The 24,118-nt window shown below is 39.4% G+C and overlaps 2 protein-coding genes across 3 annotated transcripts in view; one reads left to right on the top strand and one right to left on the bottom strand.

Moving 5' to 3' along the window:
- Positions 1-24,118, top strand: part of LOC102783699 (gamma-aminobutyric acid receptor subunit alpha-5-like) — a 43,689-nt gene that overhangs the window by 5,750 nt on the left and 13,821 nt on the right. The window contains exons 5-7 of the mRNA XM_035909893.2: positions 1,665-1,885; positions 7,002-7,084; positions 17,141-17,284. Of these exons, the coding sequence (XP_035765786.2) occupies positions 1,665-1,885; positions 7,002-7,084; positions 17,141-17,284 (448 nt within the window). The remainder of the gene's footprint in view (positions 1-1,664; positions 1,886-7,001; positions 7,085-17,140; positions 17,285-24,118) is intronic.
- The window catches only part of LOC102783988 (gamma-aminobutyric acid receptor subunit beta-3-like), an 89,034-nt gene that overhangs the window by 64,326 nt on the left and 590 nt on the right, over positions 1-24,118 (bottom strand). The window lies entirely within an intron of this gene.

Raw genomic sequence — 24,118 nt, 5'->3', positions numbered from 1 at the left:
TTTACTATTAAAAGTCCCCATTATTAATATTAATGTGAAGGTTAAGGTTGTGCACATTCCTCTTTTAGTGGCTGTGTAAAGGTGTAGTTTTAACCACTGTTCAAAATCATATTTAGAAGTAATTTACAAGTAATTAATCTATTTATGCTTGTGATTTATTGGTAGATCGGCATTTAGAAATAATGCCAAAGACATGTATAAGAATCAGTGTAACTAGCTGATAGATGGATGATATTAGCCGTACCATGTACAGGATGGGGACGTCCTTTCTTATTAGTTAGAAATTCCTATTGCATTTCTAATGTTAGTGATTAAGTATGCTTTCTTTACAATTCTCAGCTATAACTATACCAAGTTTTAGGCTCTTTAATGATGTATTCTTTTATTTCCTTTTGGCACTCTTGTAGACATAGACTTATTCCAACTTGTCTGAAATGAATCATCTCTTTATTAATCCTACGAACTATAAGGTTCTACCTGGATAGTAGAGAGCATTAAATCTCCCCTTTCATTAAATCTCCCGTCACACCCTGCTCCATCCCTGGCACGCTTTTGACACAGCAGTGATCAGACTTGCTACTTTGTCAGAGGAGCATGATTGATTGATTAATTGTGGCAGGAGACCTGAATGTTTCTACAGTCCATAAAAGCTTATATGTGAGCCCGACAACGCCGTTATTATTCAGCGGGCTGGCGTGTTGTTTTAGTGTCTTGCTCATTTGTTTTTCCGAGCTCAAAGCGAGTTGATATTTCACACATGAGCAAACTCAAGATGGATTTAAACGCCGCCGTGTTTAATCACAATCGCTGAAAAGTCTTCATCGATTTATGAGGACATGCAGGAGGATCTGTTTTCCCTTTAGCTTGTCCTTTATGTCACATTTTGAACGTGAGAAAAAAAAATCTTTATTCAGTTTATTTAGGTTTTGTACTGGCGGAAAAAAAATCACACTGATGACGTAGAATCTGAAAAACTGACAAAATGGGTGTGTTAAATATGATACACTTTGCTTTGAGAGGTTAAAAACACACAGCCAGAGGAAGATCTGTTCCCTTTAGCATCCTCAGTGATAAAGTTATCATTGAGCTGACACACTAGTACACAAGCCAGTTGCACGTGATTACTCACAGCACAGCGCACGGCTAAATCTTCTCATATTTTTTTCCTTTTTAATCCCATTTAATAATGCTAACTGCACCTGTTAACACTGTGATGTTTCTTTTTAAAATTGTTCCCCACAGGTTTGTAATCAGGGGATAAAGAATGTAACCATTTTAACAGACATGCATCTGAAACAATTTTTTAAAAAATTTCCAAAACAGGACTTTTTGCTTCTCTACAAAATCCAGGGTTAGACTTCCAAGCTAGGTTTGAGGTCATCGGCGACGATGACGTTAATCTCAGGAGGTTGACATCCACCAGGTCACTCGTGACCAGTCTAGGTTTAGGGTTGGGTTTTGTTTGAGTCACATACCAAACAGGCGGATTTCACATGCAGTGTCAAACATGCATGATACTAACCTAACCCAAGACAAGCGGTTTAGTAGCTGGTGGATGTTTTGAGGTTAAGAAGGTTGATTTTATATTTTCTACATGTTTCGTTTGGGCGCTTCTTCACTTAAAACCCAACCAGGATCTTTTTCCCCTTTGCTGTTCGCCTTAGGAGTACACCATAGACGTGTTCTTCCGTCAGAGCTGGAAGGATGAGCGCCTGTGCTTCAAAGGGCCCATGGAGATGCTGCCATTAAACAACCTGCTGGCCAGCAACATCTGGACCCCAGATACTTTCTTTCTTAACGGCAAGAAGTCTATAGCTCACAACATGACCACGCCCAACAAGCTGCTGAGGCTCAAGGATGACGGCACCTTGCTTTACACGATGAGGTATGATGGATTCCCTGTATAACGAGTCGTGACTAAGAACAAATTATCAAAAAACCTTCACATTCAGAAGCAACGTGTAGCCGTGCAGAGGCTCAAGGTTTCTCAGGATTCTGAAGTGAACCTCATAGTTATCTGTCCTTCATCATTTATTGAATATTAGACCAGACAACAGCAGCAAGGCCAATATTACACAATAAAGCTTTGAATGTAGAAAAATTGATATGCGACTCAGCCTGCAGGAGAATACTGACATCCAGTGGACAATGAGAGGTACGATTCCTCATAGAGATAGTTCATACCAGCAGTAAGCCTATTTAAACACTTTTATTCCTTTATTTTTTTCCCTTTTGCTAATGCTGAGAGTCACAGACCAAATCTCTTTTCAGGGAAATCATTCATTATGAAAAAGCGTCCTTGTTGTGAACTTGTTTTTGGCAGTAATTTACTGGTAAGTTGGAGCCAGAAAGGAAGGAAAAGTAGGCCAACAGAGACCTCCAAAAGGGTGATCGCTATGCGCTAAACCACTAGCAGATATGGATAAACACCAGTGTAGTCTAAGCTTTAAAAATGAGGAAAGAAAGCGTAGTGAAAGCACCCCTACGACAGAGAAATTATCATGTTCCTGTTAGCAGGTCACAGAGTGACCTTTCGACCAGTACATTAAAATAATTCTGTGCTCATTCTCAGAAGTCACTGCAGCTGCAGGTCTTAAACAGAGACTCCATCACGGATGAGAGCACTTCATCTGATAGCAAGGACACCCACAGGGGGAGTAACGCTGCACGGAGGGCAGATTATCTGTATGCAGCCCCCGGTGACATATATACGTTTCCAAAAGAGGACACATTCACACGTACACACACACACTGCGGGTGTGAAGCAGGTTGTAAGATCTAACATGATGCTAACCTTTGACCTCAGAGCTTAATAAGTAAAGGGTTGCGTGACTGGTTCATCTCTGTAAGTGTGAAGTGATGGAAATGTATGGACACGTACATTTAGGTTCAAATGGGAAAAAATGTAAATGTGCGAGTGTGTTGTTGAATCTAAAAATGGCATCAGAGCCCATCACAGTAGAAAAGAAGCAGCAGTAGGCCTGCTTTTAATCGTGTGATTGTAACTGAACGGTTGTCGTTACCAGCAGTGCTTAACCATGAGCAGGTTTCCACATTATACACGCACGCACACACACACACACACACACACACACACACACACACACACACACACACACACACACACACACGCGCACACAAACACAAAAACATCAGGATCAGGGTACTTTAAGGTAACAGCTAACTGCAATAGCTAGCTAGCTGGACACCTATCTATCTAGCTCTCTATCTATCTAGATAGATAGATTGTTCTGGCCTCTATTAACTTTAAATATGTTTTTTAATGGTGGTTGACAAACAGCTTCTACAATAAGTAGATTGCCCTCATTTTCTTGTAGCTCTTTTGTCATTGCATATCAGCAAGCACTTGGAGCCAACAAGGAAAATAAATATATATATAGTCACAGAAACTAGTCAATTGTTTAAGAGCTTTAGTCTCTATTGGAACATTACAAAATCATGAAAATCCCTCTTGCTAAACATGCCCGAAATATAAACGGAGGTCAGAGTGTGTACAAGTAGCTCGGTAGCACTCAGTTTCAGACACTGTTTGCTTTTGAAGTCATGGCCTGCACCAAGGCCAATTATAACATAAATAATGTTGAATATTGTACACAGTATGTGGAGTTATGAGTTATTCACTCTCATTGTATTGAACATGTCAGTCCCCATGTATACAGCAGATTAACACACTCAATAAACAGAGGTGCAGACACACTGCCATTCACATAACTGCACATTATAAGACATTTACACACGCCCCACATTTTTTCTTCAGCAACATGCATGGGTGTCAATGGAAGCTCATCAGTTTTCTCCTCTAAATGCAATTGCGCACCGCATCATTTGAAAACCATTACTCAGCGGAGAAGCGGCCGGGTTTACAGAGCAAATTTCTATGCATTTGTCTCCATGGATAATTCTTAAAATGCCACGTCTGTCAGCACACCGCAAGCTTAATGCATTATTATCATTATAGCCCGATACCAGATAGGCTGCTACATCAGCTGTATGGAAGCTCTGTATTACTCACGCAGGGAGTGCATTGCACACCATTGTCATTAGGTACAGCTCAGTTGCCATTATCATTTGTGCTGATGTGCTGCAATTGCCTATAGACTCTCTGACTAATCATTTGAACATAACACCACACTCACTAATATGTTATATGAATTGTAATGGCAGGTTCTTATCAAACTGTATTTTTTATGTTTTAACACTTTCAACTGTTCTTCCTTTGTTATTTTTCACACCTTATATTGATTATATAACTATGAAACATTCTCAGAATTATGGGTACAGTGAAAGTCCCTATCCATCCTACAGGTACAGTCCACATCGATGTTACGCCCAGGGCTAATTAGTGGCCCTCAAAGTATCTATATGTACTTTTTTGATGGCCAGAAAGTAAATATGTGGTCCCAAACTGTAAAACTGAAATATTTCTACCATTTCCTCTGGCGTTTAACATCCACCAGAGTGCTGAGGCACTTAGGGTGAGGTCACACGTTTATGAAGGGGCATAGTTTAAAAATGTAATGATTTTATTGTTTCTACTAAATTGTCACCAGCTGTTTAAAACTGGTCTCTGTCATATATAAAACAGGGCACAATAAGTACCCCCTGCTAAGGGTATGATGACAGTACCTCAGAGGGTACACCTCCCCCCTCCCCAGTGGTTTATGCATAAATAAATCTGACTTACATAATTTTCCCAGTAAATAAACTAGTACTTTGGTACTAGGTGAGGGACGTATATTAAATCTCCAAAAAGTTGATTCTGTTCATCTGGACGTAGCGTTTTGTGGGAGAAACGTTTTGTCACTCATCTAAGTGACTTCTTCAGTCTCAGCTGACTGCAGGTTTCCCTGCAGTACATTTGCATAATGACTAAAACCAGCCCACTGAAGGAACAATGGGCTGGGAGGTCAGTTCCTTAATCTTAATTATGCAAATTCTCATGACCATTGATCAACAACCACTGACCAAAACCCACTGATTAATGGCCATGAGTACAGTTCACAGACAGTTGGGGAATGGCTGCAATCACAGCATTGTAAGATGGCCACTTAAAGCCATGCGTCGCACAGAAGCAGACCAACACATGGCCGCTCACACGGCGATGGGAAATCTAACGTTTCTGGTCCGCCTGAGCTTGCAGAAAAGTTGGAGAAGTCGGACAACGTATATTAAAGTATTTCATTAGCTTCTATGGTTAAAATAGTTCAGATAGCCTCTTTCAGTGTCAAATTCTGAGTTTTTACTCCTTTTATCAAGAAAAACTTTTAGCCGAACAAGATTTTTCTGTTCCCAGTGCAAAGGCAGACTAGCCCACAAACATCCGACAGTTGCTGGAGAGGTTTCTCCCCCCGTGTAGGATATACAAGAAGTTTTCCAATTGTGCCTTTTAGTGTGAAAAGACAGATGGTGCGGCATTGTGCCTTGGTGGTTAATACAGCATAAAGCTCCTGGACTCTCTGGCTCTGTTGTCCGACTTCTCCAACTTTTCTGCAAGCTCAGGCGTACCAGAAACTTTCGATTTCCCATCGCTGTGTGAGCGGCCATGTGTTGGTCTGCTTCTGTGCGATGCATGGCTTTAAGTTCAAGCCCATGCCTGCCTTTAAGGCATGCAGGAGTCAGTCTAATCCGTTATTTAAACTAGATCCGCAATGAGATGCCTGGCTTTTGACTTTTAAAGGCACCGAGTTAGACTCTGCTCTCTTTACAGCCATCCTGGCTAATGGGGCTACATGAATAATTAGAACATGGTATAATAGCCGACAGCCATGTTCTCATTTATTTATCCCAAAGACACTCTTTCCTCTTCCGCGCAGAGAACCCTCGAGCTGTGTCGACACAGTTGGATGGTACTGCACTGATGTGGAAAGCAAACCGAGCCCCCACCCCCACGAAACATTCGCCTTCGCTATGCCCAGAAGTGCCGAAGTGGCCTCCTGTCCCACTTTGTTCTGCTTCACCTTAATGATATAATTGGGAAACCTCCTGCAGTCGCTGCATACTGTACAGGCAGGGGGTACTGGAGCGTAAAACAAAAACACGTCCCGTGTGGATTGCGTGCCATCCTCGGTGACACATTTCTCAGAAAGATTATAATAGAGTTCAGTTAAGAGGAAAAATAGCTGCTACTCTGTGACTAATGTTGAGGTATGCATGAGCGGCTAAAGCAGAAAACAAGTCCAACGAGTCATTTCATCTAAACGTATGTTTGTGTGCACTTAGTTTATCCTTCATTCAGCCCATTAACCTCATTGTAGTCACATCACCGCTGCGCTGTTATTATTTGTCATCACGCAAAGAGTGGAACTACCCAGAGGGATTTGATTTAATCTGGGACAGATAGCTAAAAAAAATAATTATGTTTTGTGTGTTGTTGGTTTTTATGCCTGATTTAATTAATCTGGCTGCTCTTTCAGGGCACAGAGAGGTGTCGTCACAGCGGTCGAAGTGATAACGCCATGTCTCGGATGACTGTGAATACCCAATAACAAATAAAACATTAAAAAAACTGTCGTTATGTTAATTGAGGATTTAAAATGAGTGGAAGGTGACTGATGAACATCATCAAATCATTCTAATGCTCTCATTTGTTTATAATAAAAATGTGTTTGCCTTAAGGTCAGTTCAGAAGAAAACAAAACTGAAGCAACCTCAGTTTTTTTTTCTTTTGGTGGGGGAACAACCAAGCCCTCTGACCACCAGGTGGCAGTATTGTCACTTGTGTGCTAAGGGAGAATTGCTGGACTTGCAAGTGATGAGAGTACACCACCATTTTACTGTTATGAGAAGTGTGATTAATTTCCTGGCAATTTCACCTACTGATAGCACTGATTAAAAAACAAAAAATATCTCAAACAATGTGTGTTTCCAGGTCCCTTCTATTCTGTATCGCTCCCTTTATGATAGATAGCTGAGTAAAAGATGTGATGCACCCCCGTGTTACACTATAAGTGACTTACTGTGTTATATATGTTTTGTCTTAGATTGACCATATCAGCAGAATGCCCCATGCAGCTGGAGGATTTTCCCATGGATGCCCACGCCTGCCCTCTCAAATTTGGCAGCTGTGAGTAAAAAAACAAAAACAAAAAAACCCTCCTGTGAATGTCGATCCCTATATTTATTTTCCTGTCTGCTAATCCCAGCTACTATGATACACAGTGGAGATTTTCCAGTCCAATGCAGCGTTTTATACAAAAGTTTAATCTCAATTTAAAAAAACAAAAAGAGGCTCTGTTTATTTTGGGGATAATTAATTCACTCATTATCGAGATTATCAAGATTGCTGAGTTTGCAATCCACGATTTTCTTTTCTTAAAGCAAGACTGTAAGACTTTTATTAAGCACAAGACTTTGGCATTTTCCATTATACCATACTTGTCACTTTTGTCTGCAAAGTTTTGAAAAACAAAAATAAACTAAATGCAAAACTTTTAGATGTATTAAGTATTATCTTTAGGTGCAATGTAGAGCTAAATGCTGAACTTCCACAGTACATGGAAAGTAAGTTTTGGCATACTAAACATCTTAGCAAAGAACCACTTGTATCTTGACTTTTTTATACTTTCTTGCTAATGGTAAATGGTAAATGGGCTGTATTTGTATAGTGCTTTACTTAGTCCCTAAGGACCCCAAAGCGCTTTACACTACATTCAGTCATTCACCCATTCACACACACATTCACACACTGGTGAAGGCAAGCTACATTGTAGCCACGGCTGCCCTGGGACGCACTGACAGAGGCGCCCTAATAAATCATTTGTTTCCATTTATTTAGTTTAATCAATAGAAAATGCAAAAGGTAACACAGTTTGATGTATAAAAGACCATTTTTGATTCAATAAGGTGATTCCTAAAAGACTATAAAGCAAAAATGTGGTATATCTCAGCATGGTGTGCTATGTGTCCTTAACACATTTGAGGAAACTGGACAAATGGAGGAACAAGAAAAACTGGAAGGAAAAATCAACAGCATACAAACAGTTTTGTAGAGTCATGAATCCCTAATTTAAAACTTTTGCTTCAAGTTGGTGTCCGTATGTACAGAGGTGTTCAGGATTAAGCTACAATAGTCAGTGTCTACAGCCATCTGTAAAACATACTGGTGCCTCTGTCATGGTTTGGGGCTGCTTTTCAGCCAAGCTAATACAGTTTCATTTTTCAACAATGAAGAATGAAGAAGAATGATCCCAAACACACTGCCAAGGCAGTAAAAGCGTACCGAGATAGAAAATCACTCAGTGGAACACTATCAGTCATTGATTGGCCTCCTCAGAGTCCACACCTGAGCATTGTGGAAGCATTGCAGGATCAATTGACAGAAAATGTAACATAAGGCAACTAACATCTTAAGATGAGCTTTGAATGTCCCTCAAGAAGCCTGGAGAGCTATTCTTAAGGATGTCCTCAAAGACATTAGAAGAAGACGTTCTTAGGAAAGCTCAGGCTATATTTAAAAATAATAATGGTCTTTCCAAATATTGATTTTGATATATATATATCTATATATATCTATATATTAGGGGTGCAACGATACTCGTATCAATATTGAACCGTTCGATATAGTGCTTTCGGTTCGGTACGCATATGTATCGAACAATACAAAATTTTTAATTTATTTTATCAACTTTTCTTCTGACGATGCTGTCTGTGTTGAGCGCTCAGTGGATCTGCGCTCGACAGTGCAGCCTTGGTGGAGTAGTCGAACGCAGATTCACTGAGTGCAGGGCAAGCTAGACCAAATTCATGGGCTGCATCCTCCTGAGGCCACATTTGTAGACTGATTACGTCACAGTGACGCGCCGAAGGCTGTCCAAATTCGTAGACTCCTCCGAATGCAGCCGACAAATGCGTCCTACTTTTCCCCGAATTTGAAGGATGGGTCGGGTGTGTCCTTCGTGGCCTACCATATCCCAGAATTCATAGCGCTGCCCAGCCAAACTCCAGTTTCCAACAATGGCGGCCGCTACTAAGTTTTAAAATTACTCTTACTAATCTTTCTGGGTCACAAAATAAACTTTTAACATATTTTCAGGCGAGAAAGTAGCTGTGTAAACATCAAATATCTGCTTGGTTTATCAAGACACCTCATATTTGCAAAAGTGCTTCGACGTTTTCGGAGACGTCTGCTACCCACCAGCTCGATAGCTAGTCGGGAGCTCGAGGGTCACGGAAGCCGCCGAGGACGGCACAACTCCCGGTACATTATTTTCAGATCACCGCGGTCTTTCGCTACTCAGGTTAAACGTAATATATAAATCACTTAGACCACCTAAAAATGTTATTGTTTGGCTTTTTCAGTGTTTTATTTGTTCGTGAGTAAATCGGTTTGGCTATTGATTAAAGTTATTAGATTAGATTAGATAAAATAAAACTTTATTAATCCCTCGGGTGGTTTTCACACAGCTGAATAAACGTCAAACAGAAAACTGATTAAACAGAAGTGTGAGACGGTCGAGAATTTACGCCAGTGTCCTGTTATATTTTAGATAGCAAGGAGCAGACGGACGAGTTTATTAAACTCCACCGACACAGCGGTGACGCTAATCAGAAGGCTAGACCGTCCAATTTCCCCAGCCGTTTACTTCCGGCCTACCCAACCTTCTGAGGACCCGGCCCACGTAGACCGCGAAGGCCGGGTCCTCAGGAGGATGCAGCCCATGAATTTGGACACGACCAGAAGTTAAGCTCTCCTTGCAACATGGCAAATTGAACCTCCCCCACCCTAATTCAGATCTGGGGTTTGGAACTATTTTGGTTTTCATGTGACGTATGACCCTGAAGGTAAGCGCGTCATTGACAAAAGTAAAACATGGGCCCTTTCTCAATTCTCAAGTACGCGAGTACGATTTGTACAATTGGTACACCAGCGTACTTGATGATGTCACAGGTCCGGAGTTTTTACTGCCGTCCCCTCTTAATTTAACTGTGAGTAATATGTTATGAAGCTTAACTTTAATCACAGCCAAACCGGTTTACTCAGGAACAAATAAAACACTGAAATAAACCAAACATTAACATTTAGAAGTGATCTAAGTGACTTATATATCATGTTTAACCTCAGTAGTGAAATCTCTATTAATAAAAATAGTGTACATGTACATACGTGTACATACCTTAATAAAAACAAGCAGGTGAGATGTTAGAACGCTTTTATTTTTATTTTAGTGGACACTCAATACAATAGACAGCTGCTGGGGTTTGGGGTTTGTTTAACCTGAGTAGCGAAAAGACCGCGGGGGGGTTGAAAACGATGTGCCGGGAGTCTGCTGTTCTCGCCAGCTCTAATAATCCTCGACCTTGCTGTCTGCTATGGAGCTGGCGGGTCACAGACGTCTCCGAAAACGTCGGACCTCGTTTGGAAATATATGATATCCTGATAAATCGAGCAGATATTTGAAGTTTACACAGCTACATTCTCGCTTGAAAAGAACTTAAAAGTTTATTTTGTGACCCAGAAAGAGTAATATTTAAACGTTTTTAGCCTCGCTCGTCCGCCATTGCCGCGTTTGAGTTTTGGACGAAATGCATTCTGGGATATTTAGCTGTACCAAGTCCACACAAGTCACCACCGATGCATGCTAGATAAAACGGGAGGAGCGAGAACACATCCGGGACTTTTTCGCGTTCTCGGCTTGATGCGTACTTCGAATTGGAACAGTACTTGGTCTCCGACTGATAACGTATCACGAGTACACGAGAACGCAAGTACGCACAAGTACGCATATTGAGACAGGGCCCAGTATGTTGGATGTGCCACGCAATGCTCAATTACATTGGTGGGAACTAGTGCGTTAGCGCAGTTTGCTCGTTAATGTGTTGACGCCATCCAGCCCCACGTAGAGGGCGATCCGCGGTAGCTCGTTAACGGAGATTTGCAGTGTTGTGGCGTTAACGTCATTTCAATGAGATTAACGCTGACAGCACTAGTGGGAACACAACGAATATGACTGCACATTTACTCCGACATCATCCTCGTGCAAAGACAAGTGGAAGCAGACAAAAACAACAAGCACGCATGCTACAAACTTTACCCGAGTCATTTAGACAGCCGTTAGCACATGATTCTCCTTATGGGGACCTGATATGTTTAATATGCTGCTGAGAATATAGCCCAGAAGAAGCATATAGTATAGCTTTTAATTTGGAAAGAGACATTTCTCTGTAATAAACTCTCTTTTCCAAAGATGAGTGATTCCTCAATCAGATAGATTAATTTTTTTATTACTTTGTTGTTTCAGCAACATTAAATTTAGAAACTGCACTTTTGAGTTGAAATATATATTTATAATTTTAATAAATGACAAATGAAAAAGGCATGAACATTTTTTTGTATCGAAAAAATATCAAACCGTGACACCAAAGTATCGAACCAAACCGAACCATGAATTCTGTGTATCGTTGCACCCCTAATAAATATATAAATATATATGTGTGTGTGTGTGTGTGTGTAAAGAAATGAGGGATGGCTCTAGACACTTGCGCTGCACCCTATATGTAATTATTATTTAGCTATAATAAGCTAAATGCTATACTACAGCTGTTTAGCAGTTTGTTAGAACATCAAATCAAGAAAAGTCAAAGTCAGTGAAAAGACTCAAGCATATCAGTTACATAGCTGAAGACCTACTAAAGATGTACCTAAACTTTATGTTTTAGCTTTCTGAGTCTATATTTATGGCTCTGTATCGACTATTAAAAACTTCTGAAGGGAAGAGATTACCGAAGTCCTCCTACGCTTAATTAGGTTAATGACTGGAAGGGTTGTCCCCAATGCCCTCTTAACTTGACGCCTTGTCTGTGTGCCCTCCCAGCAAGGACGCATATAGAAACTTGAGTGGCCCTGTGGGTATTTAAAGACAGAGCTGGCCAAATGCCACACCTAAGGAGCCTGTTGCACTAAAAGGATGAGACTCTTATGCCTGGATTTTCAGTGAGATGCAGCCCGCCCACATTCACCACGTAAAAGAAGCACAACGGATTGCAATCCAATTATGGAAGCTGCTGGGATTTCCCATGGCAAAATCTAACCTCTCCCCCTGCATTACCCCACAGGTAAACGGTGTCAGTGTGCAATAGCAACAGGCAAAGGTGCTCTTTCATCGTTCCATGTCATTATAACTACACAATGCATTGCTAGATCTAAAAAAAGAACGTTTCTGATGTTTCCTGTTTTTACCATCACGTTCATTTTAATGAGCTAATCATCAACGAACCAATGTTCTCTCGGTTTGTTTTCAGTTGCAGCTACCAGAAGTTTTAGTTAAAGCCATCACCAGCTCGCAAACTAGCTTTCACTTGATCTTGTCATCTTGCTATCTGGTTGTATCTGTAACAGAGTGCCGTAGGTGGATATTAGATATCTCAGTAACCTAAAGCTTTACCTTTGCTTGTCGTAAAAAGTCTAGATTTCAACTGAGTCATTTTTACCTGATAAAACCTGTGAGTATTTTGCTTTGTAAAGCAAATAGCAAAAACTTCAATCAGTATTTTCCAATTGGATTAATGCATGACAAGCACAGTCCTGGGTCATAGTCATGGACATCTTAAACCTATTTTCTATAGGCCTCTATATCCTCTCCCTTTGTAACATTGTAATGATTTGTCATGCTATTAAAGCATGGAGGTTTACTGTACACTAAGTCGTCCTGGGTAAAGGGTAACTAATCCTTTACTCTGACCTACTAATTTAGCTTCTGTACGGCCTTAAGCTCTACAGTTCTCAAGTATACACTGAGGATATACACTAAGAGGAGTAATACTAATCAGTAATCAGTGGGTTTATAGTCTATTTTTTTATGTAGTACTTCTAAATTCAGTTAAGTTCACCAGCACTATATGACTTCAAAACAGTTTAAACAAGTCTGCAGAATTATATACTTGAGACCATTAAAGACAATAGAGCTATAAAAAAATCCATGACGAACTGACTAAAAAAACAAGACAGTTCTGACAGTCATATAGCATCTGCACCAAGGGCAACAGAGACAGAAGAACAATTGCCAAAGAAAACTACTTTCTGCAAAATTGCTGTGTGATTACCATAATTGACGGCTCTGTGATAGAAAAAAAGGCCAGTCATTTGGAACTTTGCAAAGCTGGTGTTTATGGATAGGCGGGTGTTTAGAAATTCCTCGTTCCATGAAACGGGGCATAAAAATGCAGATGATGATGTGAGGTGCACAAAACCTGAGCCCCAGAGCGGTGGGAAAAACAATCAAGCGTGGTCTAACGACTTAGCCTGCCTTCCCTTCAACCCACAATGATCCCACTGAATGGCAGTGAATCATTTTATGATTGTTCTCCTTCTTTGAGCCTTTATATATTCTAAGATATGAATCTCTGAATTATTTCTGTAATCCCACCAATCAGAGCTCAACTTCGCCTACTCTGTAATGACAGCCTGTTGAGCCAAAGTTTGACCCTGACCTCTGGACTGCCACCACCATTCAAATGATGTTACTTGTCATTTACTCAAACACCTATAATTACACTTCGCAAGCAATATTTTGTAGTCACAACAGTTTCTGACTACATGTTGCTATACTTGTCTAGATATAGGCGGTAAAACAATTCCTTCCTTTTTGTTGGTGTCAGGTCTCACATAAGCCCATATGGTGCAAATAAATCTCACACCAAATAAGGGGAGGCATCAAATTGGAAAAAATCAACTAGGCTCAATATCAGCCTTGTTCCACATTTCAGCACCAGTGCTGGTCAATGGAAATCAGAGCACTCAAAGTAAAGTTTATGTGCTTCACTTTGCCGAGGCATGCAGATCTCAGGATCCATGGGTGTGCTGCCAAAGTGCATTTACACATTGGCGACTTAATTCATTATTCAATCAATTATGTTAGACATGGAAATAGGATCAGCCAGGTCCTAATGGCAAATCAAAGTCTTTTTTTTGTTGTTGTTGCAACAAATACAAAGAGAGATGATTTACACGAGCAGTGATAATTTTGTTAACTAATAATTTCCGGCATAGTTTTTATCAAGGACCTTTTTTCAGACCAAAACAAGGTAATAACTAAATAAAAACTAATGCACGAGAAAAAAATCTATGATGAAAAGTACTGACCCTTTCATCAGCAAATAAACGAGATGAAAATATTCTGGAGAGATGAGATTCAAGTTGGTGCTCAAGTTGGTCTGCCTCATGTTAGAGGCCGGTTGTACTGCTCTATCAACAAGGAGCTGGTGCTTTTTGCCCTCTGTTTGTATTTCTAATGCCTTTCTGACTTGTGCTTATGTGTTGACTCATGTGCCTACTCAGCTTGGTGGCTACAATGCCAGAGAGGAATGTTCATGTTTTGAAAAAGTAAGTAATTGGGTGGTTGTTTGATGGTGAAGGTCGTTCATGACTAGGATTGTTCTTTCTTGTCTACCTGTGCAACCTCTGTAGGGTCCAGGTATCATCTCATGCTACCAATAGAGAAATCGACCCTAGTCAAATCAAAAACTAGTGAACAGTCAGAAAGAATGAGGAGGGAAAAAATGCCAGTAGCCTCGAGCTGTAAAATCATTCCTGTTTGGGGGGTTGTGTCATTGTTGCCGCTTTGGTGCACCAGTGGTTCATTTCATTAACACCAAAGCAATTTAAACTGATTAACACCCCCCTCTCCCTCTTAACCGACCAGATCTTTATCCCCATAAGTTTAACTGACTTGATGCTATACTCTGACAGGATAGAGTTAACCTCAGTGCACGTCTACAATCATCTGTAAAACATGGTGGAGCCTCTTTCATGGTTTGGAGCTGTATTTCAGGCAGTGGTGTTGGGGATGTTTCCAAAATTGATGGAATTGCAAACAGAACAGTTCCATCAGATTTTGATCCACCATGCTATACCACCTGGAAAGCTTCTGTTTGGCAGCAGCTTCAGTTTTCAGCATGACAATGATCGCAAACACACTGTCAATGCAGTAACAGCATATTTGGATAGATGAACACACAATAGAACACTATCAGGATGGATTGGCCTCCCCAGAGATCGTCATGACAGAAGAAAAGGCAGCAGAGAAGCCTGGAGAACTATTTCTGAAGACTACCTGAAGAAATTACAAGAAATCTTGTCTAAGGAACTTTAGGCTATATTGAAGAATAAAGGTGGTGATATCAGCTGTGGACTTTCAAACTTGTTTAGACCTTATAAGCTGTATACTGTACATTTCAATAAATTGCTGCACCTATTTCCCATTTCCCTAGCTAAATATGTAGAACAACGGGTTGCTCAAGGCTCTTGCATAGTATTGCTTATATACTTTATATGTACTGCAGGTGATAGCTGAAACAGTCAACGACAGCACAAATGGGCTAGCTGACAGTGAGAACCAATAGGTTAAACATCTAGCTAGCTAACTCCATAACAATTCAAGTATCTTTTTAAAACAACCACAAAGGAGCTCTTTATGAGACAGAAAGCCTACATGTATGATAACTCACCATGACTGAGCTGCTAATATCTGCCTAGCCTGTGCATCCAGCTACAGAGAATTTTCAACTAGTTTTCACCAGAAATGAACTTAAGTAACATAATTGATGGAATTAACATGCTCCTCAAACTCTAAATGCTCAGTTACTACAGTATGCGGCAAGTATTGCTTTTATTTGAGGTGTATGGCCTACTGAATATTGATTTGTCAGTAACTTGTAAGGGAAAACACACTTTGCCTTTTGAAATCGTCTGCTTTTACTTTCTTTAATAATTCAGACAGCTGCACTTAGAGTGTGTGGAACTGCAGTAATTTATGACTCTGACTGAGCTGTAGCTGCTTTTGCTTCACCCATAAGGAAAGAGCAGCAAAGCGTTAAGCGTAAAGTGTTGAGAAGTTGGCAGAGGTGCACTGTGTTTCCTGCCAAAGTGTTTAGCTTTTCCTCTGCCTAATGAAATTCGCCAGTAATCCCTTATCGCAATTTAACTACCCTCCAATTAAAGGTCTCGGCCTTTGGCCTGACCATGCCCAATTTTAAACACTACATACAGTCTGGAGCACTACCCAGCTGCCAAGTGAACACCTAGAATGGAAATACTCAGGTCAAGATGTGATCTGCCGGCCTACTGTTACGCAAGAACAAGCCAGGCTTTCAGTTGTGTTTGTGATAGTCAGCATAATAAGTTGTTTTAATGAAATTTCAGCTCTTCTTGTGTTGTATTAATAGATTTAATGTGCATAATTGTCTTTTTCATGCCTCCAGAAATCTCTTGATGAGGGAACAACACTTGGTTGCACCAATTTCACCGTGCACGCCTCTTTAAAAGTTGTTTATCACTGTCAAAGAACTAATCACTGCTTTCTGTTCCCAGTATGAAATATGCAGCCTTTGGAAAGCATCAAAAGTAAAGAATAAATGCAAAAGGAAGGCGTCTAGTGTAATTGGGCCCTCCTCCCTCATTATTTTTCCTCTCTGCAGATAATTCAACTCCCTGTCTCCCACCTTAAACTTTCTGCTTCTCAAATGCTTTCCATAGTATTCGCCAATCTTTTCCAAATCTTGACATGACCATGATTAAGTTTTTGCTTTCTTTCTTTTCCTTTCACCATTTTCTCCTTGTCAAATTTGTTTTTAGTTTTTTTGTTTTGTTTTGTGATTTTTTTTTGGGGGGGGGGGGGGGGGGGGTGTTAAAAGAGGGCCATGATAGATCAATGTCCAGCTATGCTGCAGTATTCAACATGAATCAGTGTGATAGCCAGAGATGTTACACGGTTTGCATCACAAGTGTGATGCAACACATTTTGGTTAATCTGACTCCGTCTGGGTCCGGCTGCTGACAGGGAAGCTCACCCCTGACCCAGAAGTGTGGTTTAAACAAAAATACACACACACACACACACACACACACACACACACACACACACACACACACACACATTTTACAGGCATACTATACAAATTCTGCTCTTGGCCTCAAGCCTGCAGTCTAATCAAAAAGTGCTAGAGAGGCTCTGCATCAGCTCCACACACGGGGAGCTACACATAATGAGTGATGACAGGGTTGTCACTCTAATATGTTAATAATCTACTCTGCTGTAAACAAACAGGGTTTCACTTCCGCTTTGAATGTCATCATATTAAGAGCAAAACACTTAAATCAGAATACTCTTTCCTGTCTGTCTCTCAGATGCCTATCCTGTGTCAGAGGTCGTCTACACTTGGACTGAGGGAGCTAAAGAATCTGTGGTGGTGGCAGAGGATGGCTCCAGACTCAATCAGTATCATCTTGTTGGACAAAGTGCTAACACAGAGGATATACACACAAGCAGGGGTATGTGCTATTTTAATAACACTGTAGTAATAATATTAACAGCAGTGTGCTTGTATTGCTAGTAGCGAAGTATTAAGAATGGATGGATTAGTGAAATAAGTTGTGGCAGAGATAAAAGTAATACAACTTAATCCCAAATGATGGAATATTTTGTGATATTAGGGAAAAAAATAGAGATTAGGTAACACAGCAATATAAGAACTGGAGCCCCAGTAGACAGTTACTGTATAGGATACATAGTACAATAAAAACAAAAATAGGATGACTAAACTATCACCGTCGAACACAAATACAAGCTGTCAACGGGACAAACACTACACCGCTCATTAATAAGGATAGAAATATTCAATAATTTTCTAATTATTAACACACACAACAAATCCAACACTGCCTACTTGATCGTGCTACAAATTACAGGAGTTTTGTAAAGCTTAGTTTAACCAATAGTTTAGTTTAACTTAGTTTAGCCCATTTGTGTAGGCATATAAGGATACGTACATATGTTGCTGGTGTTAATGCAGTTTAGCTACGCAACAAGCTAGCAGTTACTGGAAGATTGTATTCATACACACATAGTATTACAACATTGTCTACATGTCCACACTTAATATGGGAACTTTATTTCTTCATCATAACTGTGGTGATACAATGGCAAGCTAATGTTAGCTTCATCGCTTCAGCTGGCATCACAACAAAACTGTAAATATTCAGTGGCATCAAATCTGTACCTATGAACTAGGTTGTTTTGAACAACCTATAAAATGTATCTTTTGGCAGGAAAATGGGAAAATAAGTAGAGTGATTTACTGAAATATTAGCAAACATAAATGAAAATATAGAATAAGGCAAAAACAGAGTATACATAAAACAACAAGTTGAAAATGTCAAATATTTGGTATGAGCGCCTTTATTCTTCAACATAGCCTGAACTATTTTAAGCTAGCTTTCTTTAAGTAGTCTTCAGGAATAGGTCTCTTGAAGTTTGTTGCCTGTCATGATGATGCCACTATGCTTAATGTTAAGATAGGGGCTCTGGGGAGGCCAATCCGTGACCGATCATGTTCCATTGTGTGTTTATTGAAGCTGTTGCCAATCAGATGTTTTTTTAAATGTATTGTTTGGTCAATGAAAATCTGACAATACTTTGCTGTGCTCATCATTCTTTCATTGAGAAGATCCCCAATGTCACTTGCTTGCTTTGGAGCAAGTGGCTGCTTTTTGTTCGGGCTGTCCAGTGTGTTTTATCGATGACTGTAGGCACTTACACTCACACTATTATGTTGATTACACATAATAATGACAAGTTCAACTGAAACCTTTAAATTTGCTTGGATTCATCACAACGTAAGACACGTTGAACTAATTTTGGGTCCAGTTCTTGTAAAGTTTGGCCCTTCTTTTCCTCAAAAATGGCTTGAGGCTATCCTTGACACTGGCAAACAGCAAATGGGCCAATTTCCATGTTGATTCTGTGAGGACATGACTTTCAGATGGTATTCATCTCCTGTTCATCTTCTTTTGTCCTACACTTGTCTAGTTTCCTCAAAACACAGTGTACGAGTGTACGTGATGTAACATTTGGCATTTTCAAACACATTGTGTTTGTGTTTGAAAAGCATCTTTTTACAAAGAGCCCAAACATACCATTTAAAATGAGTTCATTGATGACCCGTCTGTTTCTATTTGTGTTAGTTGTTTTTTATGCTTCAATGACATATAGGTCAGTGGTTTAAACAAAAAAAGTTTTCTCTGCGAATGATCAGGTACAAGGACCGACCTTAAAACAAGAGTGTTCAAACAAAATAACTATCATTCAAGAACACTTTAGAAATACAAGAAAGTCTGGTTCATTTGAAAGAAAATATAAAGAAATGATGGGTAGCAGAAGACTTATGCACAGTAGAGTATAATCTGATACATTATCTACACCCGGTGCTGATGTTTTCATTAAAAGGTGGAGGCTCTGTAAACTCATCCACATATTCATGTCTTGCAGTTGTTATTCTGGGCAAAAAGTTGTTGTAGCGAAGGATTCACTCTTCGTCCATAAACCTCAACTACTGTACAAAAACAAAATATAAAAAAAAGGTGGACTATTGTGCAGGCAGCAACTAAACACTGCTACAGTAAAAGCCTCAGCAGGAAACCTTTTCTCTGCTGATTGGCCACGGGTTCCAGACTTCAGGAAGCTATCATCAAAGGATCACTGACAAAGTTTTAAAAAGATTTTATTACAATTATGTTAAATTATTGCACTACATTTAATTCTCTAAAAAAGGGACGGTACATAAAAATGTAATTAGTTCATTAGTCAAATCTATATTTTTTCTTAACCCCTTAACATCTGGATTTAAGAGGTTAAATTCAACTTTGGGTTAATTTAACTTTGATTGTTCAACTTCAAATATGTTGTGTTGTGTACAAACATTATGAAAACTGTGCCACTGTTCAAAACTTTTCTAAGTTATAAAACATCTTAAAAATTGTTAATTATTTATTATTTTCATTAAATAAAGAAACCTCAATCAGAACATAGTGCAAGCATTGCATTGTGTATTTTTCATTAGCACTGAGGTGAACTATGTTGCACGGTACGAATTAGTTAAGGTGATGTAACTAATTCTACATTAGGGAAGATAAACACTGTTGGGAGAAATGGATGTGCTGCGAGGTGGAGAGGAAATGTGGGAAACATTATCAGTAGTTAAGAGTCAATGAGTGGAGGCTAGTGCAGAGTAGCCTATCCCTCTCACAACCAGCTGTCTACAGGCTCGGACAGCCCTGTCAAACAACACTTATCCCTGCACACACGCACACACATAGAAGCATGCGCGCACATGCACACATACACAAATCGAGAGAGACCTGAGTCCTAGGGTTAATCCCCCATCCAACCACCCATCAGCTTTTGCATAAGAAGATGACATCACAGCTCAGTGAGGGATTGGCTGGGTATGTCTGTGTGTTTGCTAGTGTGTGCATTTGTATATTTATCTTTGTATCAAATGTCGTCACTGTGACAGTCACACAGCAGGGTCATTGTGACAGTAAACTCGAGGACCAGAAGTTACTTCTTTATTGTGGGGGTTAGGACTTTAAAGATTTTAGGCTTTAAGGTGAAGCGTTAAACTGGGTTGCTTGTACAGGAGAAATTTTACTTTAAGGTGATTATACAGGAAATGATTTAAGTGAAAAAATAATCATGATAATAACAATTTAGGTCTTCGCCAAGCTAGAATAAAAAAAAAAGTGTGTGTGTTTGTGTGTGGCCTTTGTGCATGTTGGGATTGGACGGCCTCACTTTGACAGGGGGGGCTGGTAGGGTGTGGTGTGGGTGTTGAAAGTCATCTGCTTAATACTCTTATGTAAAACCAAACTGTAATACACTTTCCTCTAGTTTCTAGTAGAACCGTTATTAAAAGTGTGGATTTCCCCTCCTTTTTTTATTTGCGTACCACAGCTCTTTAAATATTTGCTTGGTGACTCAGTGGTTTAAGTGAAAGGCTAAAGCTCTTGTTGGTTAAAGGACTGATGACTGCCTGGCTAGTAGGTTATGAGACTGAATGGTTTGACATGTTAATTAATGTGCTAGTTAATGGTAGAAGCTAGTAGCTCACAGAGTAACTGCATGTTTATTTCTAGGATCTACTAGGTTGAGGGTCAATTTTAGCCCAAAAGTGTAGATGACACTTAATTTGAAAGGTAAGATCTTAAAATTTCAACAGCTTAGCATTTGGTTAAAACGAACCCAGCTCTAACCCTATGATAGGTGGATGTGAAGAGGTTAAATGGTGGCTTCTTGCAAATGTGAATACTTTTGCAAGAAGCCAAGAGTTACATAAGTCTAGTCTCTAACTGCTACACTGAAAAGCATTTGGTTGACTACACTGTAAAAAAAAAAAGTAATATAAAAGTATGTTACTTTGTATTTTACAGTTTTGTACTGTTCTTCTAGAATATCATTAAATTTACATATATAGACTGTGATTTTACATTTCAAATGTAAATCAACGTAAAATCACTGTAAATGTAATAAAACATAATTTTCTTGTTTTTTTAAATGTATCTGTCAGTACATATGCATATTTAGATTGTTAAAATACATTCACAAATGTATCATAATTTCACAAATATTTGTCCGTTATTTGAAAGATTGAACTGTTTAATTCAAATGCAATGCTATGGAAAAAATCTTCTTATAAACTTCAGTTCGTCTTGTAATCAGAAGGTTGCCGGTTCGAGCCCCGGCTCGGACACTCGGTCGTTGTGTCCTTGGGCAAGGCGCTTCACCTACCACCGACTGGTGATGGCCAGAGGGGAATTATAAAGTGGAATTGTAAAGCACTTTGAGGGTCTCAAAAAGCGCTATATGAACGCAATCCATTATTATTTAAACCAATTGTTAACTGTATATTTCTGTACATTTAAGTATTATTATTCATATTGCAGCATTCGTTGACCTTGTTTATAGGTAATGTCATTGTTTGATCACATTAAAATGTTCCTAATTTAATGTTTAAAAGCACTTGAAAAAGGCAAAATCCCATGTAAAATTAGGGCAACAAACTGTATTGTCATTACTGAAAATAACCGTATTTTCATGAGAAAGTTATTTTCTGTTATTTTCTGGTATTATTTTGGCACCCCAGCTGCCAAATATTACTTTTTCTTTTTTTTTTACGGTCTAGTTGACTTTAGAAACCTGGTTTAAAGACACAGTAATGTAGTTACAGTAAAAGGAAAAAAAATGGTGAGAAATTCATCCACTGTACATTGAAGTTGTTTCACTGATCTTTACAAACCTGTGTTTACATTTAGGGCCAATTACCGAGTTATGTGCTTAACCTGTTAATATCCACCAGGTCACTAGCAACCTGTTTTTGACTTAGAGTTTAGTGTAGGTTTAGCCACATGCTAAATTATGTGATTTTCAAAAATTAGTAAATGGTCTACTTCAAACTATTAAAATTTGTTTAAAGCATCTCCATTTGTATTATTTTTTGTTTGCGTAGTTTCATATTTCTGCCACTAACACCACCCAGAAAACCCTAAAGCAGGTGTAAGTGATTTGAGTTTTTGAACAAATATAAACAAATCAATTGTACTTGCACAAAAATTGTTCTAAAATATACCCACCCAGCCCCCAACCTAACAGGATGAGGCTGAGGCTGGATGTAGACCATGTGGCTTCAGTCCACATTGACTTTGCAGTGAGCATTGCCTTCATCCACTGGAGCACATGGGTGTGAAAAAAGGCAGAGCAAACCAAAATACCACAGTATCTAAAAAATTTTAATTTCTTGTCAAATGAAGTTGTAAGAATGTCGCATCATCCAACCCTTTGGAGATAAATTAATCCAATCGATTCTTTCTCATATGGCTGATCAGATAGAAACAATATATACTCTAAGTATAATAACTATGATACAGTATTTATGTTCATATGTTGTATTTGATCGTACTAATGATATTACCCAAATCATTGAGCCACCATCTGGTGTCGTGCCTGCTACCACAAAAAGCTAAACATTATCCGAGAATTCCATTTATCTCCAGGACCAAAGGCGGTAAATCATTCATGCAGCTCAAAGCTTCTGTCTGGAAACTGTCCAAATCAGTGGTGGAGATTGCTGATGAGCTTGAGCTCTGGGGTCACATTCAGCCCAGAAGGTTAATTTACTGTTTATATCTTTGACTCTCTCACTAATAACTTTGACAGACCAAATATGACACTCTAAGATGTGCCAGATCTGAGCTCTGGTTTTTGATCTTGCACTTTTCCCTATTGTGTTAAATGAAATATTGAATGCAGTGAACAGGTGTTACTGAGGGAATTATAGGTTCTACTTTCTGAAATTTTCTTTTCTTAAATATATATAGCAGTTGTTCTGTTACATGGTCCTAAAAGTTTGAAGACCACAGTAATACAATCTGATCACCTCAACTGAATGGCTTTGGTCCAACATGTTAGTATGTAGAGTAGTAGTGGAGGAAAACATTTCAGTCTTGTTAACTAATAATTTTTTAGATGCAGTCCTAACCTGTAACATTGCATCTGTCAAAACCTTTATGTCTAACTGTATGCAGGGTTACAGTTTGAGATTTAAGATTAACCTTGTTCGCCATGTCCACCTAGGGTTACGGTTTGCTGGGTTTTTTTAGCCACAAGCAAAAGGACACATTTTCAGAGAAGAATACATTTTGGCATTCCAGTTTTTTAGTTAAAAGCTTTTCAACTGGGCCTTTCCAGACAAGAAAAAACTTTAACAAATTTGAACTCTAACCATAACTCCAGATTGGACCACCTGGTGGTCGCTAAGCAGTTACATTTAGTAATATTAGCTATTTATTGACAATGAACATTGATAATGAGTGGCTCCATAATACAGTGGCTTATACATTTGCCTAGCAAGCCAGATATCCCTGGTTTGAGTCTGCGAGGAAACACGTCCCTCGGTTGTGTCAGGAAGGATATCTGGTGTGCAGATCTGCGAAAGCAAGTGTGTGGCGCTACATGTTGTGACCCCTTGTGAATACGGGACTAGCTAAAAGTAGCTAATGAATGGTATTCATGAAGTTTTGTGTGTCAGATGCTGGATGGTGTTTGACTTTAATTACAACACTAATCTTAGGCACTCCCCGTTGAGGATGTGAAAGTGGAGATAAGTGAGGGAGTTTTTCTTTAAAGACCTGACATCTTTAGGGTCACGGCTTCTTCCGTCTCAGATACTTTCCTAAAATAACTCCCTGACTCTAAAAGCAGATAAGGCTTACTCTAGCAACACTTACGTCTACAGTTTGCAGGGACCTCAGGGCTTGTCAGGAACCTTTGCG

This window comes from Neolamprologus brichardi, chromosome 23 (assembly GCF_056152115.1).
Source record: "Neolamprologus brichardi isolate AB-2024 chromosome 23, ASM5615211v1, whole genome shotgun sequence".
NCBI classification, from domain to species: domain Eukaryota; kingdom Metazoa; phylum Chordata; class Actinopteri; order Cichliformes; family Cichlidae; genus Neolamprologus; species Neolamprologus brichardi.
The sequence above is the reverse complement of the archived record's forward strand: the minus strand, read 5'-3'. Positions and strand labels throughout refer to the sequence as shown.